The sequence below is a fragment of the Lutra lutra genome, chromosome 1 (genome assembly GCF_902655055.1).
Source record: "Lutra lutra chromosome 1, mLutLut1.2, whole genome shotgun sequence".
Lineage (NCBI taxonomy): Eukaryota > Metazoa > Chordata > Mammalia > Carnivora > Mustelidae > Lutra > Lutra lutra.
The window spans coordinates 67,406,665-67,429,509 of NC_062278.1; the positions used below are offsets into that span (position 1 = coordinate 67,406,665).

A 22,845-nucleotide genomic window follows, 5' to 3' on the forward strand; every position below is an offset into this window, starting at 1 on the left:
GCCTGGATGGCTCAGTGGTTGAATCCTCTGCCTTCGGCTCAGGTCATGATCTCAGGGTCCTGGGATCGAGTCCCGCATCGGGCTCTCTGCTCAGCAGGAAGCCTGCCTCCTCCTCCTCTCTCTCTCTGCCTGCCTCTCTGCCTACTTGTGATCTGTCTGTCAAATAAATGAAAAAAAAAAAAAAAGATAACTGTTTAAACAAAAATGAGTAACAATTGTGTTGGGTTTATATGTAGAAGTGAAAACAACACAAAGATCAGGACATGAGGAAATGGAAACATACAATCATGAGATACTTATACTGTAAGTGAATGCCAATTATAGCAATGTTCACAAACACTTCCAGAAACTGAAGAAGAAGGAATGCTTCCTAATTCACTCTATAATGCTGGCATTATGCTATATGAAAACTAGAAAAAGATTTCATAAGAAAAGAAAGCTACAGAATATTCCTTGAGTATACACATGAGTATTCCATGAGTCTACACATTATAAACACAATCTTATGAAAAGGAGTCCAACAATAAAAGAAGAGGATAATACATCCTGACCAAGTGGAGTTTGGAAAACAGTTTTAGTTTGAGATCCTAAAATCATTTATGTAATTCCATCATATGAACAAACTAAAAAAGAAAAAGAAATATGATCAATAGACACAGAAAAAATATTTGACAGAACCCAACATCAATTCTTTAATAAAACCCTCAGCAAAATGGGAAGAGAGGAGAATTTCCCTAACTAGGTAAAGGATATCTATTATATGACTATAACTAACATACTTTGTCTTGAAATACTGAATGCTCTCCCTATAAGGTCAAGAAAAATTCAAGGATGTCTGTGCTCAGCATTTGTATTAAACATTGTACTAGTGTTTCTAGACAGGGCCGTCATACAGAAAATTGGAAAGAAACTTTTTATCCACAGATAATATGATCATCTATGCAGAAAATCTGCTGGATCTACAAAAAAGATCTGATGGATCTACAGTAAGTAGTTTAGCAAGGTTACAACATACAAGGTCAGCATATGAAAATCAATTATATTTCCATATATAAAACAAAAAATTGGAAAGTGAAATAAAGAACAATAACATACAATAGCATAAAAATTAAATACTTGGGAATAAATCTGATAGAAGTTATAAAGGATCTCCACTGAAAACTATACAATTAGAAAAAACCTAAGTAAATGAAGATATATACTATATTCATGGGTTAAAAGACACAACATTGTTAAGAAGTCAGTTCTCCACAATTTGATCTATAGAGTCAACACATTTCAGAAGAAATTTGCAGAAACTGGCAAGCTGACTCAAAAATTCATAAGCAAATTCAAAGGACTTAGATTAGTCAAAACAATATTGAAAGAGAAGGGCAAAGTTGGAGAACTAACACTCCCTGACTCGAGATTTTATATAAAGCAACAGTAATCCAGATAATATGGTATTGGTGTCAAAATAAACAAATACATCACTGGGACAGAACTGGGTCCAAATATAGATCCACATATCTATAGACAACTGATTTGCAACAAAGGTAAAAAGTAATTCAGTGAAGAGGACAGACTTCTCAATAAATGGAGCTGGAACAACTGCATATTAACATGTAAAAAAATTAACTTTGATCCATAAATCATGTCATATTCTAAGATTAACTCAAAATGGATCATATGCCCAAATGTAAAAAATGAAAACTCTAAAACTTCTGCAAGTGAGCACAGGAGAAAACCTTTGAGGCCTTGGATTAAGCAAAAGTTTCTTAGATCTGATACCAAACATGATCCATAAAAGAACAAATTGGTAATTGGAACATCATCAAAATTAGAAATGTCTTCTCTTTTGAAAGATACACTTAAGTGAATGAAAAGAAAGACATAAATTGGAAGAAAGTCTTTGCAAATCATATATATCTGCTGATGGGCTCATCCAGAATAAAAAAAGAACTCTCAAAATTCAATAGTAAGAAAACAAACAAATAAGTTCAAGAAAAGTGGGTAAAAGATACTTCACCAAAGAAGACATATGGATAGCAAATAACTATGTGAAAAAATTGCACTAAGGAAATGCAAATTAAAACACAATGAGATACTATTATAAACCTCTATTAGAATGACTACAAAGAACAACCAAGTCAAATGTTGGCAAGGATATAGAGGAGAAGGACTCTCATACATTGCCGGGGAGAATGTAATAAGGTACAACCATTTTGGGAGAAAGCCAATTTCTTAAAAAGTTAAACAGACACTTAATCATATGATCCACCCATTCTACTCTTAGGTTTTTTATCCAAGAGAAATGAAAGCATATGTCTACTATAAAGACTTATACATCAATTTTCATAGCAATTTTACTTTTAATAGCCCTAAAATGGAAACAAACCCAAACATCCATCAACAGATGAAAGGATAACAAACTGTATGTCTACGCTTGGAATATTACTCACCGATAACAAAAAAAGAACCACTGATGCATCCAACAACACATATGAATCTTAAAATAATTATGCCAAGTGAAAGAAGACAAGTTAAAAAAAAGAGCACAGGAGTGCATGGGTGGCTCAGTCAGTTGGGTGTCTGCCCTTGGTTTTGGCTCAGGTCATGATCTCAGGGCTGTGGGATTGAGCCCCACATCCTGGCTCTGTTCTCAGTGGGCAGTCTGCTTGAGATTCTCTCTCTCCCTCTCCTTCTGCCCCTTCCCTGGCATGCACGTACTCTCATTCTCTTAAATAAATAAATAAATAAATCTTTAAAAAAAAAAAGAGTACATACTATATGATTCCATTTATATAAAATTCTGGAAAATGTAAACAAATCCTTAGTGACAGAAAGCATATCAGTGGTTGTCTGGGAATAGGAATGGATGTAAGGATTGGACAGGAGATGGAGATAACAAAGATTCTTGAAGAAACTTATGCAGATTTATACCATGATTCATGGATTTGTACCTATGTCAAAAGTTGTCAAATCATACACTTTAAAATATGTGCAATTCATTGCATGTCACTTATGCCTCAATAGAACCATTTTTTGATTTTATTTATTTATTTGACAGAGAGAGATCACAAGTAGGTAGAGAGACAGGCAGAAAGAGAGATGCGGGACTCGATCCCAGGACCTTGACATCATGACCTGAGTCAAAAGCACAGGCTTAATGCACTGAGCTACCCAGGCACCCCAATAAAACAATTTTTTGTAAAGAAATCTGTGTTATAGAAGGATAGATAAACTTCTTGTCCTTTAGTCAATTTTTTTTCATATCATGGTTACTCACAGCTGAGCTTATTATGAATATTCACTGAATAATGACTAATATTTGAAAAAAAATCATTCCAGAGAAGTAAACTCCTATTGAGTGATATATTGGGTCTGGCTAGGACCTATTGCCAAAGAGTTTGATGACTGAACTTTGAGGTTTGGGCAAGGAACCTGATAAAATGGGGAAATGTGGTCAGGATGACATCTGATGTCGGGGATATAGGTGATCTGGCTGCCACAGAGCTTCTAGGGTTGATTCTATATGGTGAATGGATGTCCTCTTCTTTGTTCACTGCTTCAGGCCCATTCTTCCTAGTGCACAAAATGGTCTTCCACATGGAAAAGAACTGGGCTCCAGTAAAGGAAATAATTGCTTACTTGCTACAGCTTCTCTGTAATCACTGTCCCTCACTCCGCTTTCAGCTCATAGTTATGCCAAGAAACAATCTCTCTGGGCATCTTGTTCTCTCTCACACTGGTTCCAGATGCTGGCTAGTTCACATGGTACCAGAAGTACCAGGGCCTGGGGTACATATGAAGCAGAAATACATTCAAAGTCCTATCTCCCAAGAGCACTGGCACATAGCTTTCCAGGCTTGGAGACTTAGGAGACCACACTACTCCAAGGTTTGAAATGAGGAGTAGGAAATTCAGATTGCCATAAAAGGGCCTACCTATTAATCCAACACAAACATCTCCAGCTTATAATCAATAAAGCTGCTGTTTGCAATTAAGCACTGGTATGTAACTGCTGCCTACTCACCACTCTTTTGTCCGGGACCCTCTGGGTAAACACCTTGTAGAGTCGCCAGCTCTTCCCCAGAATAGGGCCAAATACAAGGGAGGTCCCAATGCACAGCATGGATAGTCTTATCTACAGAGGGAAAAGGATAGAAGCAAGAGGCATGAGATAGACTTTTGTTGTTCTCCACATTCTGATCTGCAAAGCCTCAGTCTACACAGGGCAAGGGACAGGATGTGGACTGCAGTAAGCATTTCAGTGATCACCTTTGAGAGTGCCCATTCCAAGGATAAAGATAACCACCACCTATAGGAGATGCTGATTTGAAAAAAAAAAAAAAATCAAAAGTTGGACATTTTGTTCAAAACAAAAACTTAAGATTTAACCTACCTGAATGAGAGTTTCCATTGAGCCTCCCACTAAAGCATCTCGATCTTGAATCCCAAAGAGGTAAACACTACTGTAAGTCAGACAACTGCCAAGTAAGGTCACAATATTCAGATTGGGACTGGACATCTTCACAATCCTAAAGTGAATCAGGAAGAAAGACACTTATAGTCATAACCCTTTGCTGTGGGAGTGAACAGAACTTCCCCTCAAGTATAATCTCCAATGTAACCTCAGAGTGAAGGGCCACTGGGAAGAAACCACTTTATAGCCCTGTAAAAAATTGTTAGGATTTAAATTTATTTTAAAAAAGAACTAAATTCTGGCATTTCTTGCTTATATAACTCCAAACCTTTAAAAAAAAAAAAAGGCCAACTTCTAAAAAACAGGTGGTATCAGAGAAGAGTTAGGACTTTTTCATGAAATTTGTGGTTGCTAAGAGACAACTATATGCAGCCTAGTGAGTAAATAACTAGCAGGTAGATACCTAAAGAGATACAGTTTGGAGCCCTTAGAAATGAGCTGTAAGGTAAACTGCTATTTGAAAAGTCTTTATGATTTTTTTTTCACAATTTACTCTATTTGATATGTAAAATTGTTTTTCCTTTCTCTGCTTGACCAAAAGAGAAAAAGGAAGCAAGCATTGAAAGGGATTTATCAAGTGACTACTAGTAATTATCAAGGGACTATAAACATAAATATTGAATTTATTTAAATTTTAAATTACACTATTTAGACTAAAACTTAAATACAATGACATTCCTTAATTGTTTTTTTTGGGGGGGGGGTCAAATAGTTTTAAATTAGTTTACAGAATAATTTAAAGATTAGAGGGAAGTGTGGACAATCAGGGTGTCAGACAGACCCGGGGCACCAACAGAGGCTCAGGACAAGGTAAAAACGTATGAGTTGGTTAACTTAAGGGGAAAACCAGGCTTACTCTAGACAGTGACTGATAACAATTAAGGAATGTCATTGTATTTAAGAGTTTTAGTCTAAATAGTGTATTCTACATAAATTCAATGTTTATATTAATAGTCACTTGATAATTATACTTAGTTATATTTTCATTTAAAATAGTAACTGAGGATAAAAGCATTCTTATCTATGTACCTGGATTACCTAGCTGACCACTTAAAGTTGAGAGCCAAGGCAAAACCAGTTACTTAGTGCAGCCTACTCTAATGACAGTCAAAGTACTCAGAGGCATTAAACAGTTTGGCAGAGTTAGACTTGCAAACATGATAACCAACAACGGCCCAGCTTTGATTACTTGTGGCTGGCAGCATAATTACGTCCACACACACAAAAATACCAAGTCATTGCCCTGGGACTCAGGCCCCAAGTACAGATAAGGTTGGCCAGTAAACCCAGCTGAGCTTTACCTTGTCTTGGAGCAAAAACCTTGATTTTTCTTTTTTTTCCCCTCTAAAAATGAGAACAAGTTTTATGGATTCCCCTTATAAAAAGGGGATAACAATAATACCTCCTTCTCCCCCTGACAGAGTTGTAAGGACTCAGGGAGGTAATACAGCAAAGTGGGTGGCACAGTGCCTGGCACAGAGTAAGCATGTAGCCAACATTAGCTAATGATAATGTTAATCTCACCATCTTCAGACTTTAGAAGCCCACAAATCACTTTTTCCTCTCCTGTTTCTTTTCTTTTCTTCTTTTTTTTTTTTAAAAGATTTTATTTATTTATTTGGCAGAGAGAGATCACAAGCAGGCAGAGAGGCAGGCAGAGAGACAGAGAGAGAGAGAGGAAAGCAGTCTCCCTACTGAGCAGAGAGCCCGATGCAGGACTTGATCCCAGGACCCTGGGATCATGACCTGAGCCGAAGGCAGCAGCTTAAGCCACTGAGCCACCCAGGTGCCGCTCTTTCTTTTTCTTTTTAAAAGATTTATTTGTTTTAGAGAGAGTGCACTCATGTGTGATCGAGTGGGCATAAAGAGAGAATCCTCAAGCAGACTCCCTGCTGAGTGGAGAGCCTGACCTGGGGCTTGACCTCATGACCCATGAGATCATGACCTGAGCTGAAACCAAGAGTCATCGTTCAACCAACTGTACCACCCAGATGCCCTACCTCTCCTGTTTATCGCCTATACCCAATCAATTGCCAGTTTCTTTCACTTGTTATTTTGAAATCTCTCCGAGTTGTTTCTTACTCTCCATTCCTGCTACTGCATGCATCCAGGATACAATCAAGTTAGGAGCAATGGAAGTGGAGTCAGGTGTGACAGATGAGTAACCTGGCTCTGCCAATCACAAGTGTGGGACTCTGGGCAAGTCACTTAACCACTCTAGGTTCCTGTTTCCTCATCTGTGTAAATAATGTTATCTTTCCTAGCCATCCCACAGATTATTGCAAAGATCAAATGAGGTGTGTGGCAAAATTCTTTGAAAACTAAGGTGATGCAAAACTATGGATTTTTAGATTTTTGATGTAACCTCTAACCCTCTGTAACAGCAGTGTTTTTCCTGTCCTAATACATTCTGTATATTACTTTCAGACTTAATTTCTTAAAATACTATCTCATCACTTAGGAAGAGAACTGCATGTATAGAGATCAATTTTGTTTACTTAAAGTCTCCTGTATCCAAATTTAAAATCTAGCCCTATCCTCCCTATCCACTCATTCATCCATCTCCTCAGTCAGCAAGTTTTCAAATTGTGACTGAGGGAGAGTAATCTTCACTAGTTTGTCTCTTCCCGTAAGAAGGAGAATTATGGGGTGAATACTGACTGCCAAAGTAAGAACAGTGTGAACCAGCAGCTTCACAATACATTTGTTAAGTAAAGTAATACCTTAGATAGATAGACCAGCGCTGACACTGCTTAGAAAAGGGGCACTGCTGACCTGGGACTGGCTACTTGGTGCAGTCAGAAGCTTGCGAAGTGGAAAAACCACTGGGTAGATCTTGCAGGACAAATAACTAAGGCTGTTCTTCCCCATGACTACGCATAAGCATGAGCCATGAATAACTGAAGATGACCTCCCTGACAAGCAGCTGCCCGAGTTCACAGCCTCACGTCTGTGCTGTCCAGATCACTGATGGGTAAGTTTCTTTCTTAATTCTTCTCTGGGGCCCTTTTATTTGAACACCACTCTACAATCAGATATTCTTTGTGTTATTCAGTACTGCATGGAACCCTGATTTAAACTTTCTCCCTCTCTTGATTTAGTTAGGAGGAATTCAGTTTAGTTATTTTTAAAAAATTTTAATTATTGTTTCTTATTAACATATAATGTATTATTTGTTTCAGGGTCAGCTTAGTTATTTTTGATAAAATATATATTACATGGTCTTCACACCTCAGAAGTTGATGCAAATTCATTTCCTAAATGGACATGTTGTGGACTTACATAAGTTTATTTTTATATTTTTCATAAAATTTTTTACTTAAAACTTGCATCAGAAAAAAATGAATGGAAGATGATTTACCTATTTTGTTTGGTGAAGTTAACACCTGTGAAGTCACTGAAAAGTGAATCACCTCCTATTCAGCAGATGAATTATGTATGTCTGGGGAATGTCTTTCCTAGTTTAATAGGAGTTCAACCACCAATGTCACTTACATTTTTCTGTTGAATTAAAGATGAAATCTACACATGCTGAATATTCTAATCAACCACAAACACATAATTTCCACAAAGCAAGAAGATTTCAATATTATATACTTAATTATAAATATTCGGTCCCAAAAAAATTACCTATGTTGCATTTATAAAGAGGTAAGGGCTTGGACTGGGTTACTAGCACTCAGAAACAAGGTGTTTTTTTTTTTTTTTTAAGAATTATATAGCTATGTTGGGGCGCCTGGGTGGCTCAGTGGGTTAAAGCCTCTGCCTTCAGCTCAGGTCGTGATCCCAGGGTCCTGGGATCGAGCCCCGCATCAGGCTCTCTGCTCAGCGGGGAGCCTGCTTCCTCCTCTCTCTCTGCCTGCCTCTCTGCCTACTTGTGACCTCTGTCAAATAAATAAAATCTTAAAAAAAAAAAAGAATTATATAGCTATCTCATCTTTTTCTCTTTTTTCATTGGCAATGTAAGATGAGCTTTCTTGATTTTTCTGTTCTCAAGTAAGTCTCAATATAAATAGATAAATATCCATCTATATCTGTAGAACCTGTATAAACCTGAATTATCATTTCAAAAGTCTTTAATGAATTCTGATGCTTATATGACATCCATCAGCTTACAGGTATGATGTTTTAAAAGTTTATCAAACACAGGTTTCTGAACTTCGAAGTTTATTATACTTGCTACGGAGGATTGACTGGTCATCCTATTGTTTCTTCTTAATTCTGGTTATGAACTGAATTTGGAAACATGGCTTGCAAATAGGGTTGAGGGTACTTCTTGTGGCTATTAGAAAAAATTTTTCAAACGTCACAGGATCATGGTTTCTGAAATGCTATATGTGGGTCACTAAGCTTTAAACTTATCTAAAACCAAGTATGAATGTCTTTCTAAAAATATTTTTAATAAAACACTTAAGATTAAATTGTGAGAGTCAACTGAATTTATTTTTCAATCCACTGATTTTGATCCATGCTACAGGGGGATTATAAATCTACCTCAGCTACATATGTTCCAAATAAATTTATCATAAAGTTGTTTCATGTGTTTCAGCACATAGTGATCATTTTGCTACTTTGCTTATTTCTAATGTTTTAGGTTCAATATCTAAACCCAATTCAAATTCTGCACACCTCAAAGCAATATCTATCTATCTATCTATCTTTATGTGACTTCTAACCATATATATTCTAATTCTGTAACATAATGGTGAGAGCAGCTTGGCCCTGTTCCTTCCTCTCCTGTCTGGGCCACCACTCTAGGAGACTATCCTGGGAGACTTCATTAACCTTTCCACCTCCAGAGTTCTAAATTCTTTTATCATAATGACTTCACTTTATTCTTCTTCTAGATACACATCCCCAGGGTCCCATCTTGGCTGTTATAATTATTCAGAATGATTTTCTTCATAAATTTTGAAGACCAACATTCCCCTCTTTGATCTCAATGCATCTAAAATTGAACTCTTAGTCTTTTCCCCGGACCTGTTCTTCTCACATTCTTCCCCAGTTCAGACAATGGTAATTCCATCTTTCTGTTGAGTTGGACCAAAAATCTTGAAGTCCTCCTTGACCCTTGCTCACCACCCACATCCAATCTGTCATGAAATACTTTTGACTCTATTCTTGAAATACATCCAAAACCACTACTTAACCACCTCTGTTGCCACCACCCTGATCAAAGTCTGACTTTGCATTTCTCAATTGCATTATTACAATAGCCTCCTAACTGGTCTCCCTGCTTCTATTCTGGACCCTTCCTAAGTCTATTTTCAACATAACAGTCATAGCAATCCATTAAGGGTAAATCAGATCATGTCACTTCCCTGTTCAGAAGCCTGCAGTGCCTTTCCGTTTCGCTTAGAGGAAAACTCAGTCTTTACCAGAGTGTACAAGGCTTATATATGTGGCCGTTGTTAGCTCTCTCTCTTATTTCCTACTTCTTCCTCTTGCCCACTCCACTCCACACAGGCCTCCTTGCTATTCCTTGAAAACACCAGGCACTCACACACTTCAAGAATTTGAAGTGGCTGTTCTCTCTGTCTAGAATATTCTAAATCATGTATTTGCATGGCTCATTCCCTCAGTCCTTTTATGTTCTTGTTCAAAAGTTACCCTCTCAATCAGGGCTACGACCCCATTTAAAATCACACTCTTTCTCAGAATTCCAAGTCCTTCTTACCCTGTTCTATTCTATCTCCACCCCACCACAGCACTTATAACTTTCTAAGGTATTACACAATTTATAGATTTATTGTTTATCATCTTCTCCCAATCATTGTATATCATTGTTCATGATATACTCCCAGCACTAGAACATTACATAGGATATTGAAAGAACTCAGTAAAGGGGTGCCTGGATGGTTAAGTGTCTGACCAGCTTAGGTGGTGATCTCACGGTCCTGGGATCAAGCCCCATAATGGGCTCTGTGTTCAGCAGGGAGTCTGCTTGTCTCTCTTCCTCTGCTGTCTCTGCTGCTTTTGTTCTCTCTCTCTCTCCTTATCTCAAATAACTAAATAAAATCTTAAAAAAAAAAAAAAAGAAAGCACCCAGGAAACACTTGGTGAATGAATGAATAAGTCCCCTATACTCCAGCCCTCTCATATGCTCACTTCTAACATACTTGTTCATTGACAGCCTGCAGACCTCCAGTTCCCTGGCTCTTCAGCTTCCTCACAGTCTGTCAGTCTCTCTTCCTTTTTGTACCCAACGTGACACCTCTGGTTGGTCATCTGAACTGTTCTCTCAGCAACACCCACTTCCTTTTCCAAACAAGCTTTTTTGCTGCATCTGCCTGACAAAAATCCCATCAAAATTTCAATCCATTGTCTGCCTTTATATCCAAGCAGCAGAATGCCGGGGGAGAAAATTTTATAACCTTGCAGACTGTTGCCACCAAAATCAATGGATGAGCTAGGGCTTACTGTACCACCAATTAATCTTTTTATTTGTTCTATGAGATATGTTTCACATTTTCTTTGTGGGTGACCCACTTAATCGGCTTCAAAGAAATAAGAGCATGTATCTGTTTGGATGATGCCCTCAGTCTAGGTTTGGTGCCCTCCTCTATGGCTTTATAACACCCTAGGGTATATGTGCATCAGTACAATTGTCATGTTATATTACCAGCTTTTTATGTTTGTCTCACTAGACAGTTTCTACTCCTCAAAAGCCAGGCTGTTTCTTATTCGTCTGTATCTCAGCTCCTAGCACAGTCCTTACAAAATGGCATGTGTTCCATGACCATTTGTTGAATGAATGAATGAGTGAATGCATGAATTCATTAAAATATGAAAGACCCATCACTTCTTCTTTTCTTTGTCTTCTTCCCTAATTTCATTTTTCTTTGGCAATGCTCTCCTCTGTTAGGCAGAAGGATGAGGCTCTCACCCTTTCCAAAGGATTCCAAATGGCTCTAAAGCAGTAGAGATCTCTGATAGTGAGAGGGAAAGTCAAAAGTTAGTTCAATGTCCGTGTGTTAAGACAAAAAGGGTAATTCTGCATTAAGGTAAGAGTTTTAGGAAGCCCCCGCCTGGAATGGCTGAGATCTTCCTGGCATTATTGAACATAAAAGAGCCACGATTATTTTGGATACTGTGGCTTTCCATAGACACTGATATTTTTTTTTTTTAAGATTTTATTTATTTATTTGACACAGAGAGAGAGATCACAAGTAGGCAGAGAGGCAGGCAGAGAGAGAGGGAGAAACAGGCTCCTTGCCGAGCAGAGAGCTGGACGCGGGGCTCCACCCCAGGACACTGAGACCAGGACCCTGAGACCATGACCTGAGCTGAAGGCAGAGGCTTAACCCTCTGAGCCACCCAGACGCCCAGACACTGGGTTTTGACAAATCTCCTCCACACCCCAAACTGTCATTGAAAAGGCTTGTCATTCAGATGATCCACTCCTTTGCTTCCCCACTCAGCATGGTGTTGGGGGAGTCTAAAAATAAGTGAGAGAAAGAATCCTAACAGAATGCTGGTGAAGCTTCTCTTTGTTTCTAGGAAACTGCAGCATCTTGGGGATGTGTATATTCATATATGCACACACACATATGTGTTTACTTGTCTCCAATGAAATCAGGCCACTTGAAAGATTCCTTTCCATTGGCTGAATTCTTCCTGGAGAATTCCCCCAGGAAATGCTTTTGTCCAATATGTCTCTTACATCATGTGTCAAGGGCTGTGGAGGCCCAGTGATATGATGACAGCCCTTGTCAAGCAGTTGATGGATGAGTCCTCATCTTCAGGACCACACAGATTACAGTCTCAGCTGACATCTGCTCAGAGGTTAACAACAAGCATCCATTCCCTGACTTCAGAAAATCTGCTGATCTTGGACTGATTTGCTGCTTGCAGCTAGGCTACAATGCACGCCTATTCTATACATCCTTGCAGCTACTAAATTATGTTCTGTAGCGAGCTAAAACACAGTCCGGCTTTATGTTCAGGGTGGGCTGGGCCTCTCTAAATTTGCCTGCTTTCCTGTAGTTGTGTAAGTACTTGCATAGCTTTGTTTTACATGGAGAGAGCAGGCTCCTACCGCGGTTTTGTCAGTGCACAACTGCAGCTGCTGGAGCTGGAGATGAACTGGAAGAACAAAGACATTCTGCCTGCAGGATAGCTAGGGGATTAGTGGTGGTTGGACTTGATGACGTCTACTTTCCTTTCCAGCGCTCTCCTTCTCAACTTATGGCAGAGGCAAGTTTTTTTCCCTACTGCTGGCTTTTAATAAGCCAGTCACACTTTGTATTTCTGCCTCTCTACCATATGCAGGATCCACAGGCTGACCTGGTTATTAGAGATGCTTTATAATTTACATCTTAATCAATCAATCAGTCGATCCATCCATTAATCACCCAAACATTCAGCTATTAAGTGCAAAAGAAAACTTGCTAACGATCCTGGCCCCAAGTTCCCCTTTAGCAGATGAACTCAGTATTTCCATGCTTTATTAGTTAGTATCTTTTTAATGATCTTCTTGTGTCAAACATTAATTCAACAATTCCTAAATATCTATTTGTTAAAGTATTAAGAACTGGAGATAGGAAGGCAAATGAGGTATAATTTCTATCCTCAGCTCATTTGGATACCACCTCCCTGGTTTCTAACTTTTTCACTGCAAAGGCAGTTTTCTTATTCTGCCTTTTTTCTTTTAGAATAGAATAAAATTTTAATTTAATATTAGCAGTTGTTTTCTCAGTATCACAGGGCCATTTAATAAAATCTATGTATATGAATGTATGCTCATTATAAATATTTATATGTGAATATGCATAGAAATTTTGAGAGTACAAATTTCAGAATCTATAGCTTTCCTAGACTATATAAATAGGCCAAAGGATCATTTTAAAAGAATTCATTCCTGCAAATATTTTTAAAGCTGAAATGTGGAAATTTAGATAGAAAACCAAATGACCATTACTTCATTTTATCAGCTCATGTTTAGGACAGTAGTGAAAAAACATACTGATAGAATAAAAATAAGCTGGTGATGAGAGGCGGCGGGGGGGGGGAAAGCCCCAAAGGGTACCTTTACCAGAAAGGAGCTTGTATGGCTTTAATTAGGAGTATTATGCCCACATTCCATATCAATTTAAAAAGAATTAGTTTCTAAATATATTTTTGTCATGTCTCATGCAATATTTTAAATGTTTTAAATGCCGGGGGGGGGAAACCCTAGAAACACAAAAATCCTTTCCTCTCATATAACATCAGACTCTAGAGTGTGTTGTAATTTATGAGGCAATGATTTCAACTTCCTTTCTCCCCTTAGCTGTGGGGGCAGGCCTTGAGCAGTCCCTAGCTACCAGAAGACATGTAGCACTTCCCAAAGGGCACAGCAGATGCCCTGATTTTAAGTAGAGCATAAAGCACAGCACATTTGCCCCCATGAAACATCCGATCCCATGGAGTCAGCTGTAACCAGAATATTATTTATCGTCTACCACGTGACATGTTCATCAAAGTCTCTGAGGCACAGAGGATGTGCCAGCCATGTTGGGAAGGTTTCCTTCCTCTCCTTCCCCTTCTTTCTGGTCCTCAGGATTGTGGTGGGAGAACTTGGGGCCTTGGTGAGTCTGAGAGGAATCCTAGCAACTAGGGCTGCCGGCATCACTCCCTGCTGGGCCGCAATCTGGGAATCCTTGACGCTGGGACTGGGTTTTACCTAGCTTTGCTCATTAGCGCCTGACACAGGGCCCTGAATCTAGTGGAAACTGTTATCCTGGATAAATCATTAAAGTTAGAAGGCTCTTAGAAGTCTAGTACTTATAAGAGATAGAAGGGAGACTACTAGGAAGGCACAAACTGCTCGTTCTCCCCAACTCTGCCCCAGGAATTGCCAAGGACAGAATTGGAGTCTGAGGGTCATGAGGAACACCACTTAAACCAGGGACTGGGACTGACCTTCTCATTTTATGATGAAGGGACCCTGCATGATAATTTTATAGCCAGAAAGGGACCACAAAGGGACAGCTAATGAAGATGCCCTGACTCCTGGTTCCCTCCAGTGTGTTTTCACTTCCCCTCTAGGTTAACATGGCCACCTGGGACCTGGTGTCCATCCTGATGGTCATCTGATAATGAACTTCTGCTAGAGGCCTTCTTGACCCTGGTTTCTAATGTCCAGGAGTAGCACTGGTGGTAGGCCAAGGATTGAGGCTCCTCAAAGGCTCTGTTAGCTTGCATTTATTGTCAAGTGGACAGAGAGGAAATCCTGAGCCCTCTGGAGTGCCTTCTGTTGGGCTTTGCTTGCCCTTTCCAATTCTGAGTGCTGGCCTGGATCTTGGACATTGTCAGGGCTCCCTTCATGGTTCCTGACTTTACCTACTGGCTGGAAACCCAGAATGCATTCTTGCCACAACAGGTTTTGGGCTCTTGGTTTCCATCATTGCCTAGAGTCTCCAGGTCTTGGCCCAAGCAGGGCCTGGAAGGGTCTGCCCTAGGCTGTGACAGGAGTTGTGTGTTCTGTCCTGTAATCTGATGTGAAAGGAACAATTGTTAGATAATCTGTGAGTTGAAGCAGCTTTTGTGGATTAACACTGAGGTTAAGATGATGTAGTGGGAAAAGCATGGGCTCTGACATCAGACTGACTAGATTGACTAGCTGTTTATGGTGGGTGATTTGCCCAATCATGCTGAGGTGGTTTCTTTATATAAAAATGGGAAAAATAGGGGTGCCTGGAGGCTTAGTCCATTAAGCATCTGCCTTTGGCTCAGGTCATGATCCCAGGATTCTGGGGTCAAGTCCAACATTGGGCTCCTTGCTCAGCCAGGAGCCTGCTTCTCCCTCTGCCTGATGCTCCCCTGCTTCTATGTGCTCTCTCTCTCTCTCTCTCTCTGAAAAACAAACAAATAAATAAATAAAATCTTAAAAAAAATAAAATAAAGATGGGAAAAATAATATTTATTCTCTCCAGTACTATAAAGGTCAGAGAAAATGTATTTAAAATAAAAGCACATAAGAGGCCTATAATAGAAAGTAGCAACTGTTAATTTTAAGTTAAATTGTCTGAATTTACACATCTAGGGACTAAATGCTGATTTTATGATAAGCTTGAAGTACTGAAGGATCTTGAAGTACCTCTAAATCATAAAAAAATTACATTGCAGTCAGAATCATTTGAATGTATGTTTTTTTCTATTTCTTAGAATATTGACAATAACATGGAATAATATTAAAGAGAGTAGCCAACATCGATTATATATTTAATATTTGCTAAGGGGTTGCTAAGGGCTCCACATACACTATTAATGCAATCTTCACAGCATTCTGAGATACATAGCGTCATTATCCATCCTTTCAAATAGGGAGATGAAATTCAGCAAAGTTCAATAAGGTGATTGAGTCACATGCCTAGTAAGAGATGGGGCTGGGATTTGAGGTGGAGTTTGAGCCCAGAGCCTGGGTTCTTTCACTGTTGACACACTTAACCTTTTGTAAACATTGTTAAGGAGTAACCCTTATCCCCCTCTCTCTGCTTTCCCACTGAGGCCTACTGAGGAAAGGTTTTCCTCCCTCTCTCCAGATTGTGGGAAACTTCTGAGGAGGAAACTTTTATTTCCCTCTTCACCTCGGGACCCACACTCCCCCAGGTGAGCAGGGGTGAGCACTCTGATTGAAGAGAGGTGAACAGACCTAGGTCAAGTTCTACCAGAAGGTCTCCAAAGCAGGAATCTTCCCTCTTCTTTTCTCCTTCCCCACGTCTACCAGGCAACGAGCCCTCCTCCTTTCCCAGGCCCCATTTTAGCTTCACGTCAAGGAGCGCTTTCTAATTTGGCGTTCACTCGCAATCTCTGTGCTTTCTTTTTTTTAAAAAACTTTTTATTTTGAAATTATCTGAGACTCACAAGAAATTGCAAAACAGCTTGATCTTTAACCCAGCTTCCTCCAAAGACAACATCTTACATAACTAGATTACATTATCCAAACCAGGAAACTGACAGTGGTGCAATAGTATTAACTAAATTATAGACTCTATTTGAATTTCACCAGTTTTTACATGTGCTCTTTGTGTGTGTGTGTATGTGTGTGTGTGTGTCTGTAGCTCTATGAAATTCACCATACATACAGATTAAGGCGCACATAGCACCTTAATCAGTTTTCTTAAGTGTTTCATTGTGCAAACAAAACTACCCTCAGACTATTCTTTTTAGTCACACCCTCCCCCCAGCTACAACCTCTGGCAACCTCTCATCTGTTCTTTATCACTATTAATTCATCTCTTGAGAATACAATGTAAGTAGAATCACACAGTGTGTAACCTCTTGAGACTACTTTTATTCAGCATAATACCCTTGAGATTCACACAAGTTGTTGCAATGTATTAATAGTTTGTCCCATTTTATTTTTGGGTAGAGTTCCATTATATGAATGCACCACAGTTTGTTGATCCATTCACATGCTAAAAGATGTTTGGGTTGTTTCTATTTTTTTATTATTAAAAATAAAGCTGCTATAAACATTTGTTTTTGTGTTTTCAGTTTTCTAGGAGTAAATACTCAGAAGTAATATTCCTGAATTACACAGCAAACATATGTTTGATTTTATACCAATATGCCAAACTGTTTTCCAAAGTAATAGTACTATTTTTTTTTTTTCTTTCAAGATTTTATTTAAATTGTAGTTAGTGGGCGCCTGGGTGGCTCAGTTGGTTAAGCAACTGCCTTCAGCTCAGGTCATGATCCCAGAGTCCTGGGATGGAGTCCTGCATCAGGCTCCCTGCTCCACGGGAGTCTGCTTCTCCCTCTGACCTTCTCCCCTCTCATGCTCTCTCTCACTGTCTCTCTCTCAAATAAATAAATGAAATTTAAAAATAAATAAATAAATAAATTATAGTTAGTTAACATACTTAACTATGTTAACATTAGTTTCAAGGGGTAGAATTTGTGATTCATCAGTTGCATATAACACCCAGTGCTCATCACAAGTGCCCTCCTTAATAGCTAATACCCAGTTACCCCATTCCCCACCCACCTCCCTCCACTAACCCTCAGTTCCTTACAGTTCCAGAGACTCTTATAGTTTGCCTCCCTCTCTGTTTTTCTCTTATTTTATTTTTCCTTCCCTTCCCCTGTGCTCATTTGTTTTGTTTCTTAAATTCCACATATAAGTAAAATCATGGTATTTGTCTTTCTCTGACTGACTTATTTTGCCTAGCATAATACCCTCTAGTTCCATCCATGTCATTGCAAATTGCAAGAATTCATTCTTTTTTGATGGCTGAGGTAATAGTACCATTTTACATAACCACCAGCAATGTATGAGACATCCAGTTTCTCTGCATCCTTGCCAACACTTGGTACTGTCGGTACATGTGCTTTTGGCTTGTGTGACACATGTATGCCTTTAAGAGTAAAAATATCATTTGATTATCCAGTTCTGTGTGTTTGTATGCACTCTAACTGGACCAAATCCTGGAGGGAATGGGTGTGTTTTAGGCTCTGAAAAATTTTTTTAAGACTTTATTTATTTATTTGACAGAGATCACAAGTAGGCAGAGAGGCAGGCAGAGATAGAGGGAAGGAAGCAGGCTCCTGGCTGAGCAGGGAGCCTGATTCAGAGCTCGATCTCAGGACCCTGGGACCATGACCTGAGCCAAAGGCAGAGGCTTTAACCCACTGGGCCACCCAGGCGCCCCTAGACTCTGAATTCTTATCAAGCATCTCCTATGTGCCAGACCTTGTGGCAAGTGATGGGAAATACACAAAATATTGTATTTGACTTTGCAGACTCAGTTTGTAGCAGAGGAGATGAGTAAGTGTATAGGTAACTATGATTATGAAATGATGTAGTAAGAAATATAGGTATATATAAAGTACTATAGGCATTGATAAAGGAATGCCCTTAGAACAGTGGTTTTTAGATTTTAGAATTGATAAGAACCACCTGAAGAGCTTGTTAAAATACAAATCTGGTCATCATCCTCTAGAGTTTCAGATTCAGTAGGGTTGAAGGTAAGGACCCCAAGAAGTTGTATTTTTTTTTAAAGATTTTATTAATTTATTTCAGAGAGAAAGTGAGAGAGAGACAGAGAGACAGAGAGACAGAGAGATGTGCATGAGTGAGCACAGGCAGGGAGGTTCAGAGGGAGAAGCAGACTCCCTGCTGAGCAAGGAGACCAATGTGGGAATCATCCCAGGACCCCTGGATCATGACCTGAGCTGAAGGCAGATGCTTAACCGACTGAACCACCCAGGTGCCCAAGAATTTGTATTTTTAACAAGTTCCCAGATGATATTGATGAGGATGGCCCAGGGCCCCCATTTTAATGGATAAGAATTTGTCTTAAAGGATGAAGAGGAGTTTGTGAAGTGAAAAATGAGTCATGAAACAAGGAAGAGCATAAACGAAGGTGTAGTGATAAAAGCAGTGGGTGTTTGAGAAACAGCTGCGACCTCGTATCATGAAAACACAACCTCCTTTAAAGGAAATAAGCAGAAATTGTACATTAGGGCCAGATTGCAAAAGATCCTAAATGCTTATCTAAGGAGTTGTATAAGCAGTAGAAGTCTATGTTTGAAAACCAAGTCTGTGTTTGTGGAAAAATGCTGGCAAAAGAGCAGTAGCTAACTTGGAAATGGGCTAGACCAGCAAGGGGGCTACCGCAATGACCCAGAAGGAAAGGAGATCAGGGTTACCCCCGGGCAATGGAGATGGGCAGCAGAAGACAGGTTGACATTTGAGAAGATAATATCTAAGACTCGGTGACTAACTGGATGTGTAGGGAGACAAAGGAATCCAGAATGAAGAGTGGATTGATGGTAGTGCTATTAACTGAGATTGGAACTACACAGAGGTAGAGCAAGATCCGTGGTAAGGTTTGAGTCTGGTTTTTGGTAAGGTTTGAATCTGAATTAACTAAGGAATGTCCATCTTAAAGTATCAACTGTAAAGTTAGAAAAACGGGACTTGAAAGAGGCAGGGTTTTGGAGATATGTTGCAAGAGGAATTAAGATCAGGGGAGGGGTATAGCATAAGAAGTGAATGTAGACTGGAGCTCAGGGTGATATCAACATGAAACGGGGAGGCAAGAGTGCAGGGGCCAGTCGAAGCAGCTGTCAAGAAGCAGAGAGGTAAGTCAGGACATTCATGTATGTAAAGTTAAGGAAAGAGGAGGTTTCAGAAAGGAGGAACAGAGGAGGTTAAGTGTTATATGGCCTGAGGCTAAATGAAGTCTAGAAAGAGATCAGTTAATTTAATGACCTGAGCAAGGGGTCATTTCAGTGAAATCAGGGCATGGGTTGAGGAATGAAGGGAGATGAGGAAGTGGAGGCGGCCGGATCTCTCTTTTAAAAAGAGGCTTGGTAGTAAGAGAAGGAAGAGGCATGACCAAGGGAATAATTTCTTCTAGAGGACTTCAAAAATCTCAAGAGCAACACCAACAATTTCCAGCAACTTGTCAGTATTCATTTGTCTACCTGACTTGAAATACGCAAAACACAGAGAACTAGTTGATCAGCTTCTTCTGATCTACTCGTAAGGGGCAATTTCAGTGTGGTCATCACTCTGGTATCTTTCTCAATAAATTCAGAGGCACATAATTAGTTTAGTCTTATTGTCTTTTGGTCTCTGACCACTCCCTGTGCCCTACTATTAGCAGCAGAAAATTCCACTGTTATTCTAGCTTCTCCCTTTTAATCCATTTAAATAATCCCTTTATGTATTTTGGACTGGCTTCAGAGGTGCTTCTCAAAGTCTTTTTTTTCCTATTTCATACCTAACCTGACAAACTCTGTGGGCTCCCTGCTTTCCTCTGGGGAGCTTTATACATTCTTTGAGAGATGTCATTTTCCCTCCACTGTGACTGTCACATTTTTAAGTGCTTGGATTTTTTTTCTTTTTTATTCTCAGTTACTTTTTCCCTATACTTCTAATAAAGTCTCAAAATAGGCTCCAATCTCCTTCTGACTTTCAAAAGCCTAAATTTCAATTTTCTCCTAGTTAATACCCACATTTTGCCATAGTTTCCTTTTGAACCCTGAATAGTTGAGATAAATTTTCTGGGCTTATGGATTTAATTGTGTCATGATTAGTCACATTTATTGGCTCACCCATGGTTACCTCCTAAGATCTAGTCCTAGTCAGTAGGCAGGAAACACAGCCAGGATGTTTTCTCTGTCATTGGTTTTAAACTTCCTGTTATAGGAAAAATCCTATTTTAAAAATCTTATTAAAAGGCTCACCTCTACCTGTTGACCTGATTAGGCTTTTTACAACTCACATTTATTTCAATTTATAATACCTGGCATAATTTCCAAGCCTTTAACATTTCTTTTTTTTTTTTTTTAAGATTTTTTATTTATTCATTTGAGACAGAGAGATGCAGAGAGAGAGAGAGAAAGAGAGAGAGAGAGAGCGAGCATGAGCAGGAGAGAGGCAAATAGAGAGGGAGAAGTGGACTCCCTGCTCAGTCAGGAGCCTGACATGGGGCTCAATCCCAGGACCCAATCCCAGGACCCTGAGATCATGACCTGAGCCAAAGGCAGACACTTAACAACCTGGCCACCCAGGCACCCAGACATTAACATATCTGTATCGGTATCATGAGCTTGGTCATCCAGTCTATAACACTGATTCCCAAACAGAATCACCTGGAGAATTAAAAAAAAAATGCTGCTTATGTTCTACCCATTGATATTTTGATATAACTGGCTTAGGGTGAAGCATAGGTACTAGAATTTTTAAAACCTCCTGAGCAGATTCTATTGTGAACCAGCTTTGAGAAATCACTGGTTTAAGTATATTCTGAAGATAAATAATCTAAGTTTAAAAATCATCAAAGGATTTGAATAACAATTTTTCCAAAGAAGATATACAAATGGCCAATAAGTACATGAAAAGATGCTCTATATTATTAGCCATCAGGGAAACGCAAACCCAAACCACAATGATTTGAGTAAAATCAAAACCACAAAACCACTTTATATCCATTAGGATGGTGACAAAAAAATGGACAGATAATAATAATAAGTGTTGACAACTATGTGCAGAAATTTAAACCCTCATACATTGTTGGTGAGATTGTAAAAAGATACAGTCATTTTGGAAAACAGTTCAGCACATATATAAATATAACCCAATAATTCCACCTCTAGGTATGTATACCCAAGATAAAGAACAACACATGTACACACAAAAATTTGTTCATGAATGTTCATAGCAATGTATTATCCATAATGGTCAAAAAAGTGAAAACAACCCAATATCTATCAACTGATGAATTAAAAAAACAAAATATGGAATACCCACTTAACAGAACATTATTCAGCCATAAAAATGAAGTACTGCCCCTAAGGATGAACCTCATAATCATTATGCTAAGATAATGTTAAGGGAAAGAAGCCAGACACCAAGAATCACATGTTGTATAATTCCAATTATATGTATTGTCTAGATTAGGCAAATCTATACAGGCAGAAAGTAGACCAGTAGTTGCCAGAGGCTTGCAGGGAGGAAGGAATGGAGAGAGACTGCTAATGGGGCTGAGATTTCTTTTTTGGAGTAATGAGTGGTCTGGAATTAGGTGGTTCTGATGATTGCCCACCCTTGTGAATATACTAAAAACTACTGAATTATATACTTCAAAAATGTGAACTTCATGGTATGTGAATTGTATCTCAAAAGAAAAAGAGAAAGTGTATATTCCTATAATTATCTTCTGTGTCTAAGAGAGTCTTATCCATAGGTATTTGAATAAGACTCCCTTTGCCAATAACATTTCTATTGTACTATTGTTTGTCATAAGTCTCACATAGAACTAGGCCACCTCCTCCCCTTTATTCTGAGAATTTACAGGATAAAGTCTCATACTGTACCAGAATGAAACATCTGGCTTTGGTCATATGAGGAATATAAATAAATTCTAGAGAAGGAAAACTAGAATGGCAGGGTCTTTACTGAAGGAGGACAGACCATTCTGCAGCCTGGAAAGGGGAAGGCCAATGGAGATGTGAACAAAACCTACGAAATCAGTAAGAGATGTTGAGTATGATAGAATGAAATCTTGGAATACTTGAAAGAGAGGATATCAAAGATCTAGATATGCAGATCTGGGACATGAAAAATAAAGTAAGTTTTGTTTTAAGCAGGTTGAGTTGAGTTTTAGGCAGGCAATAATTTAAGAATGATCATTATCTCTTAAGAGATGGTGCAAGCAAAAAAAAACGGCTTTAAGGAAATAGCTCTATAATAGATTATTTGACCCAAATGAGTTATTTCTAATAGGAGTTTTTGTTTCTTTTTCTTTAAAATTAAACAAAATGTTAACTGTGGTAAAATACAGTAAAATTACATATAATAAAATATCATAAAAATGACCATCTTAACCATTTTTAAGTATACATTTCATTAGTATTAAATATATTCATGTTATTGTGCAACC

At 38.8% G+C, this 22,845-nt stretch overlaps 1 protein-coding gene across 3 annotated transcripts in view; it reads right to left on the reverse strand.

Moving 5' to 3' along the window:
• GPR156 (G protein-coupled receptor 156) overlaps nt 1-22,845 on the reverse strand; it is a 99,714-nt gene that overhangs the window by 18,614 nt on the left and 58,255 nt on the right. For all 3 annotated transcript variants that reach the window (XM_047726024.1, XM_047726006.1, XM_047726016.1), the window contains 2 exons: nt 4,385-4,520; nt 4,016-4,126 (listed from right to left, as the gene is read on the reverse strand). In XM_047726024.1, the coding sequence (XP_047581980.1) occupies nt 4,016-4,126; nt 4,385-4,520 (247 nt within the window). The remainder of the gene's footprint in view (nt 1-4,015; nt 4,127-4,384; nt 4,521-22,845) is intronic.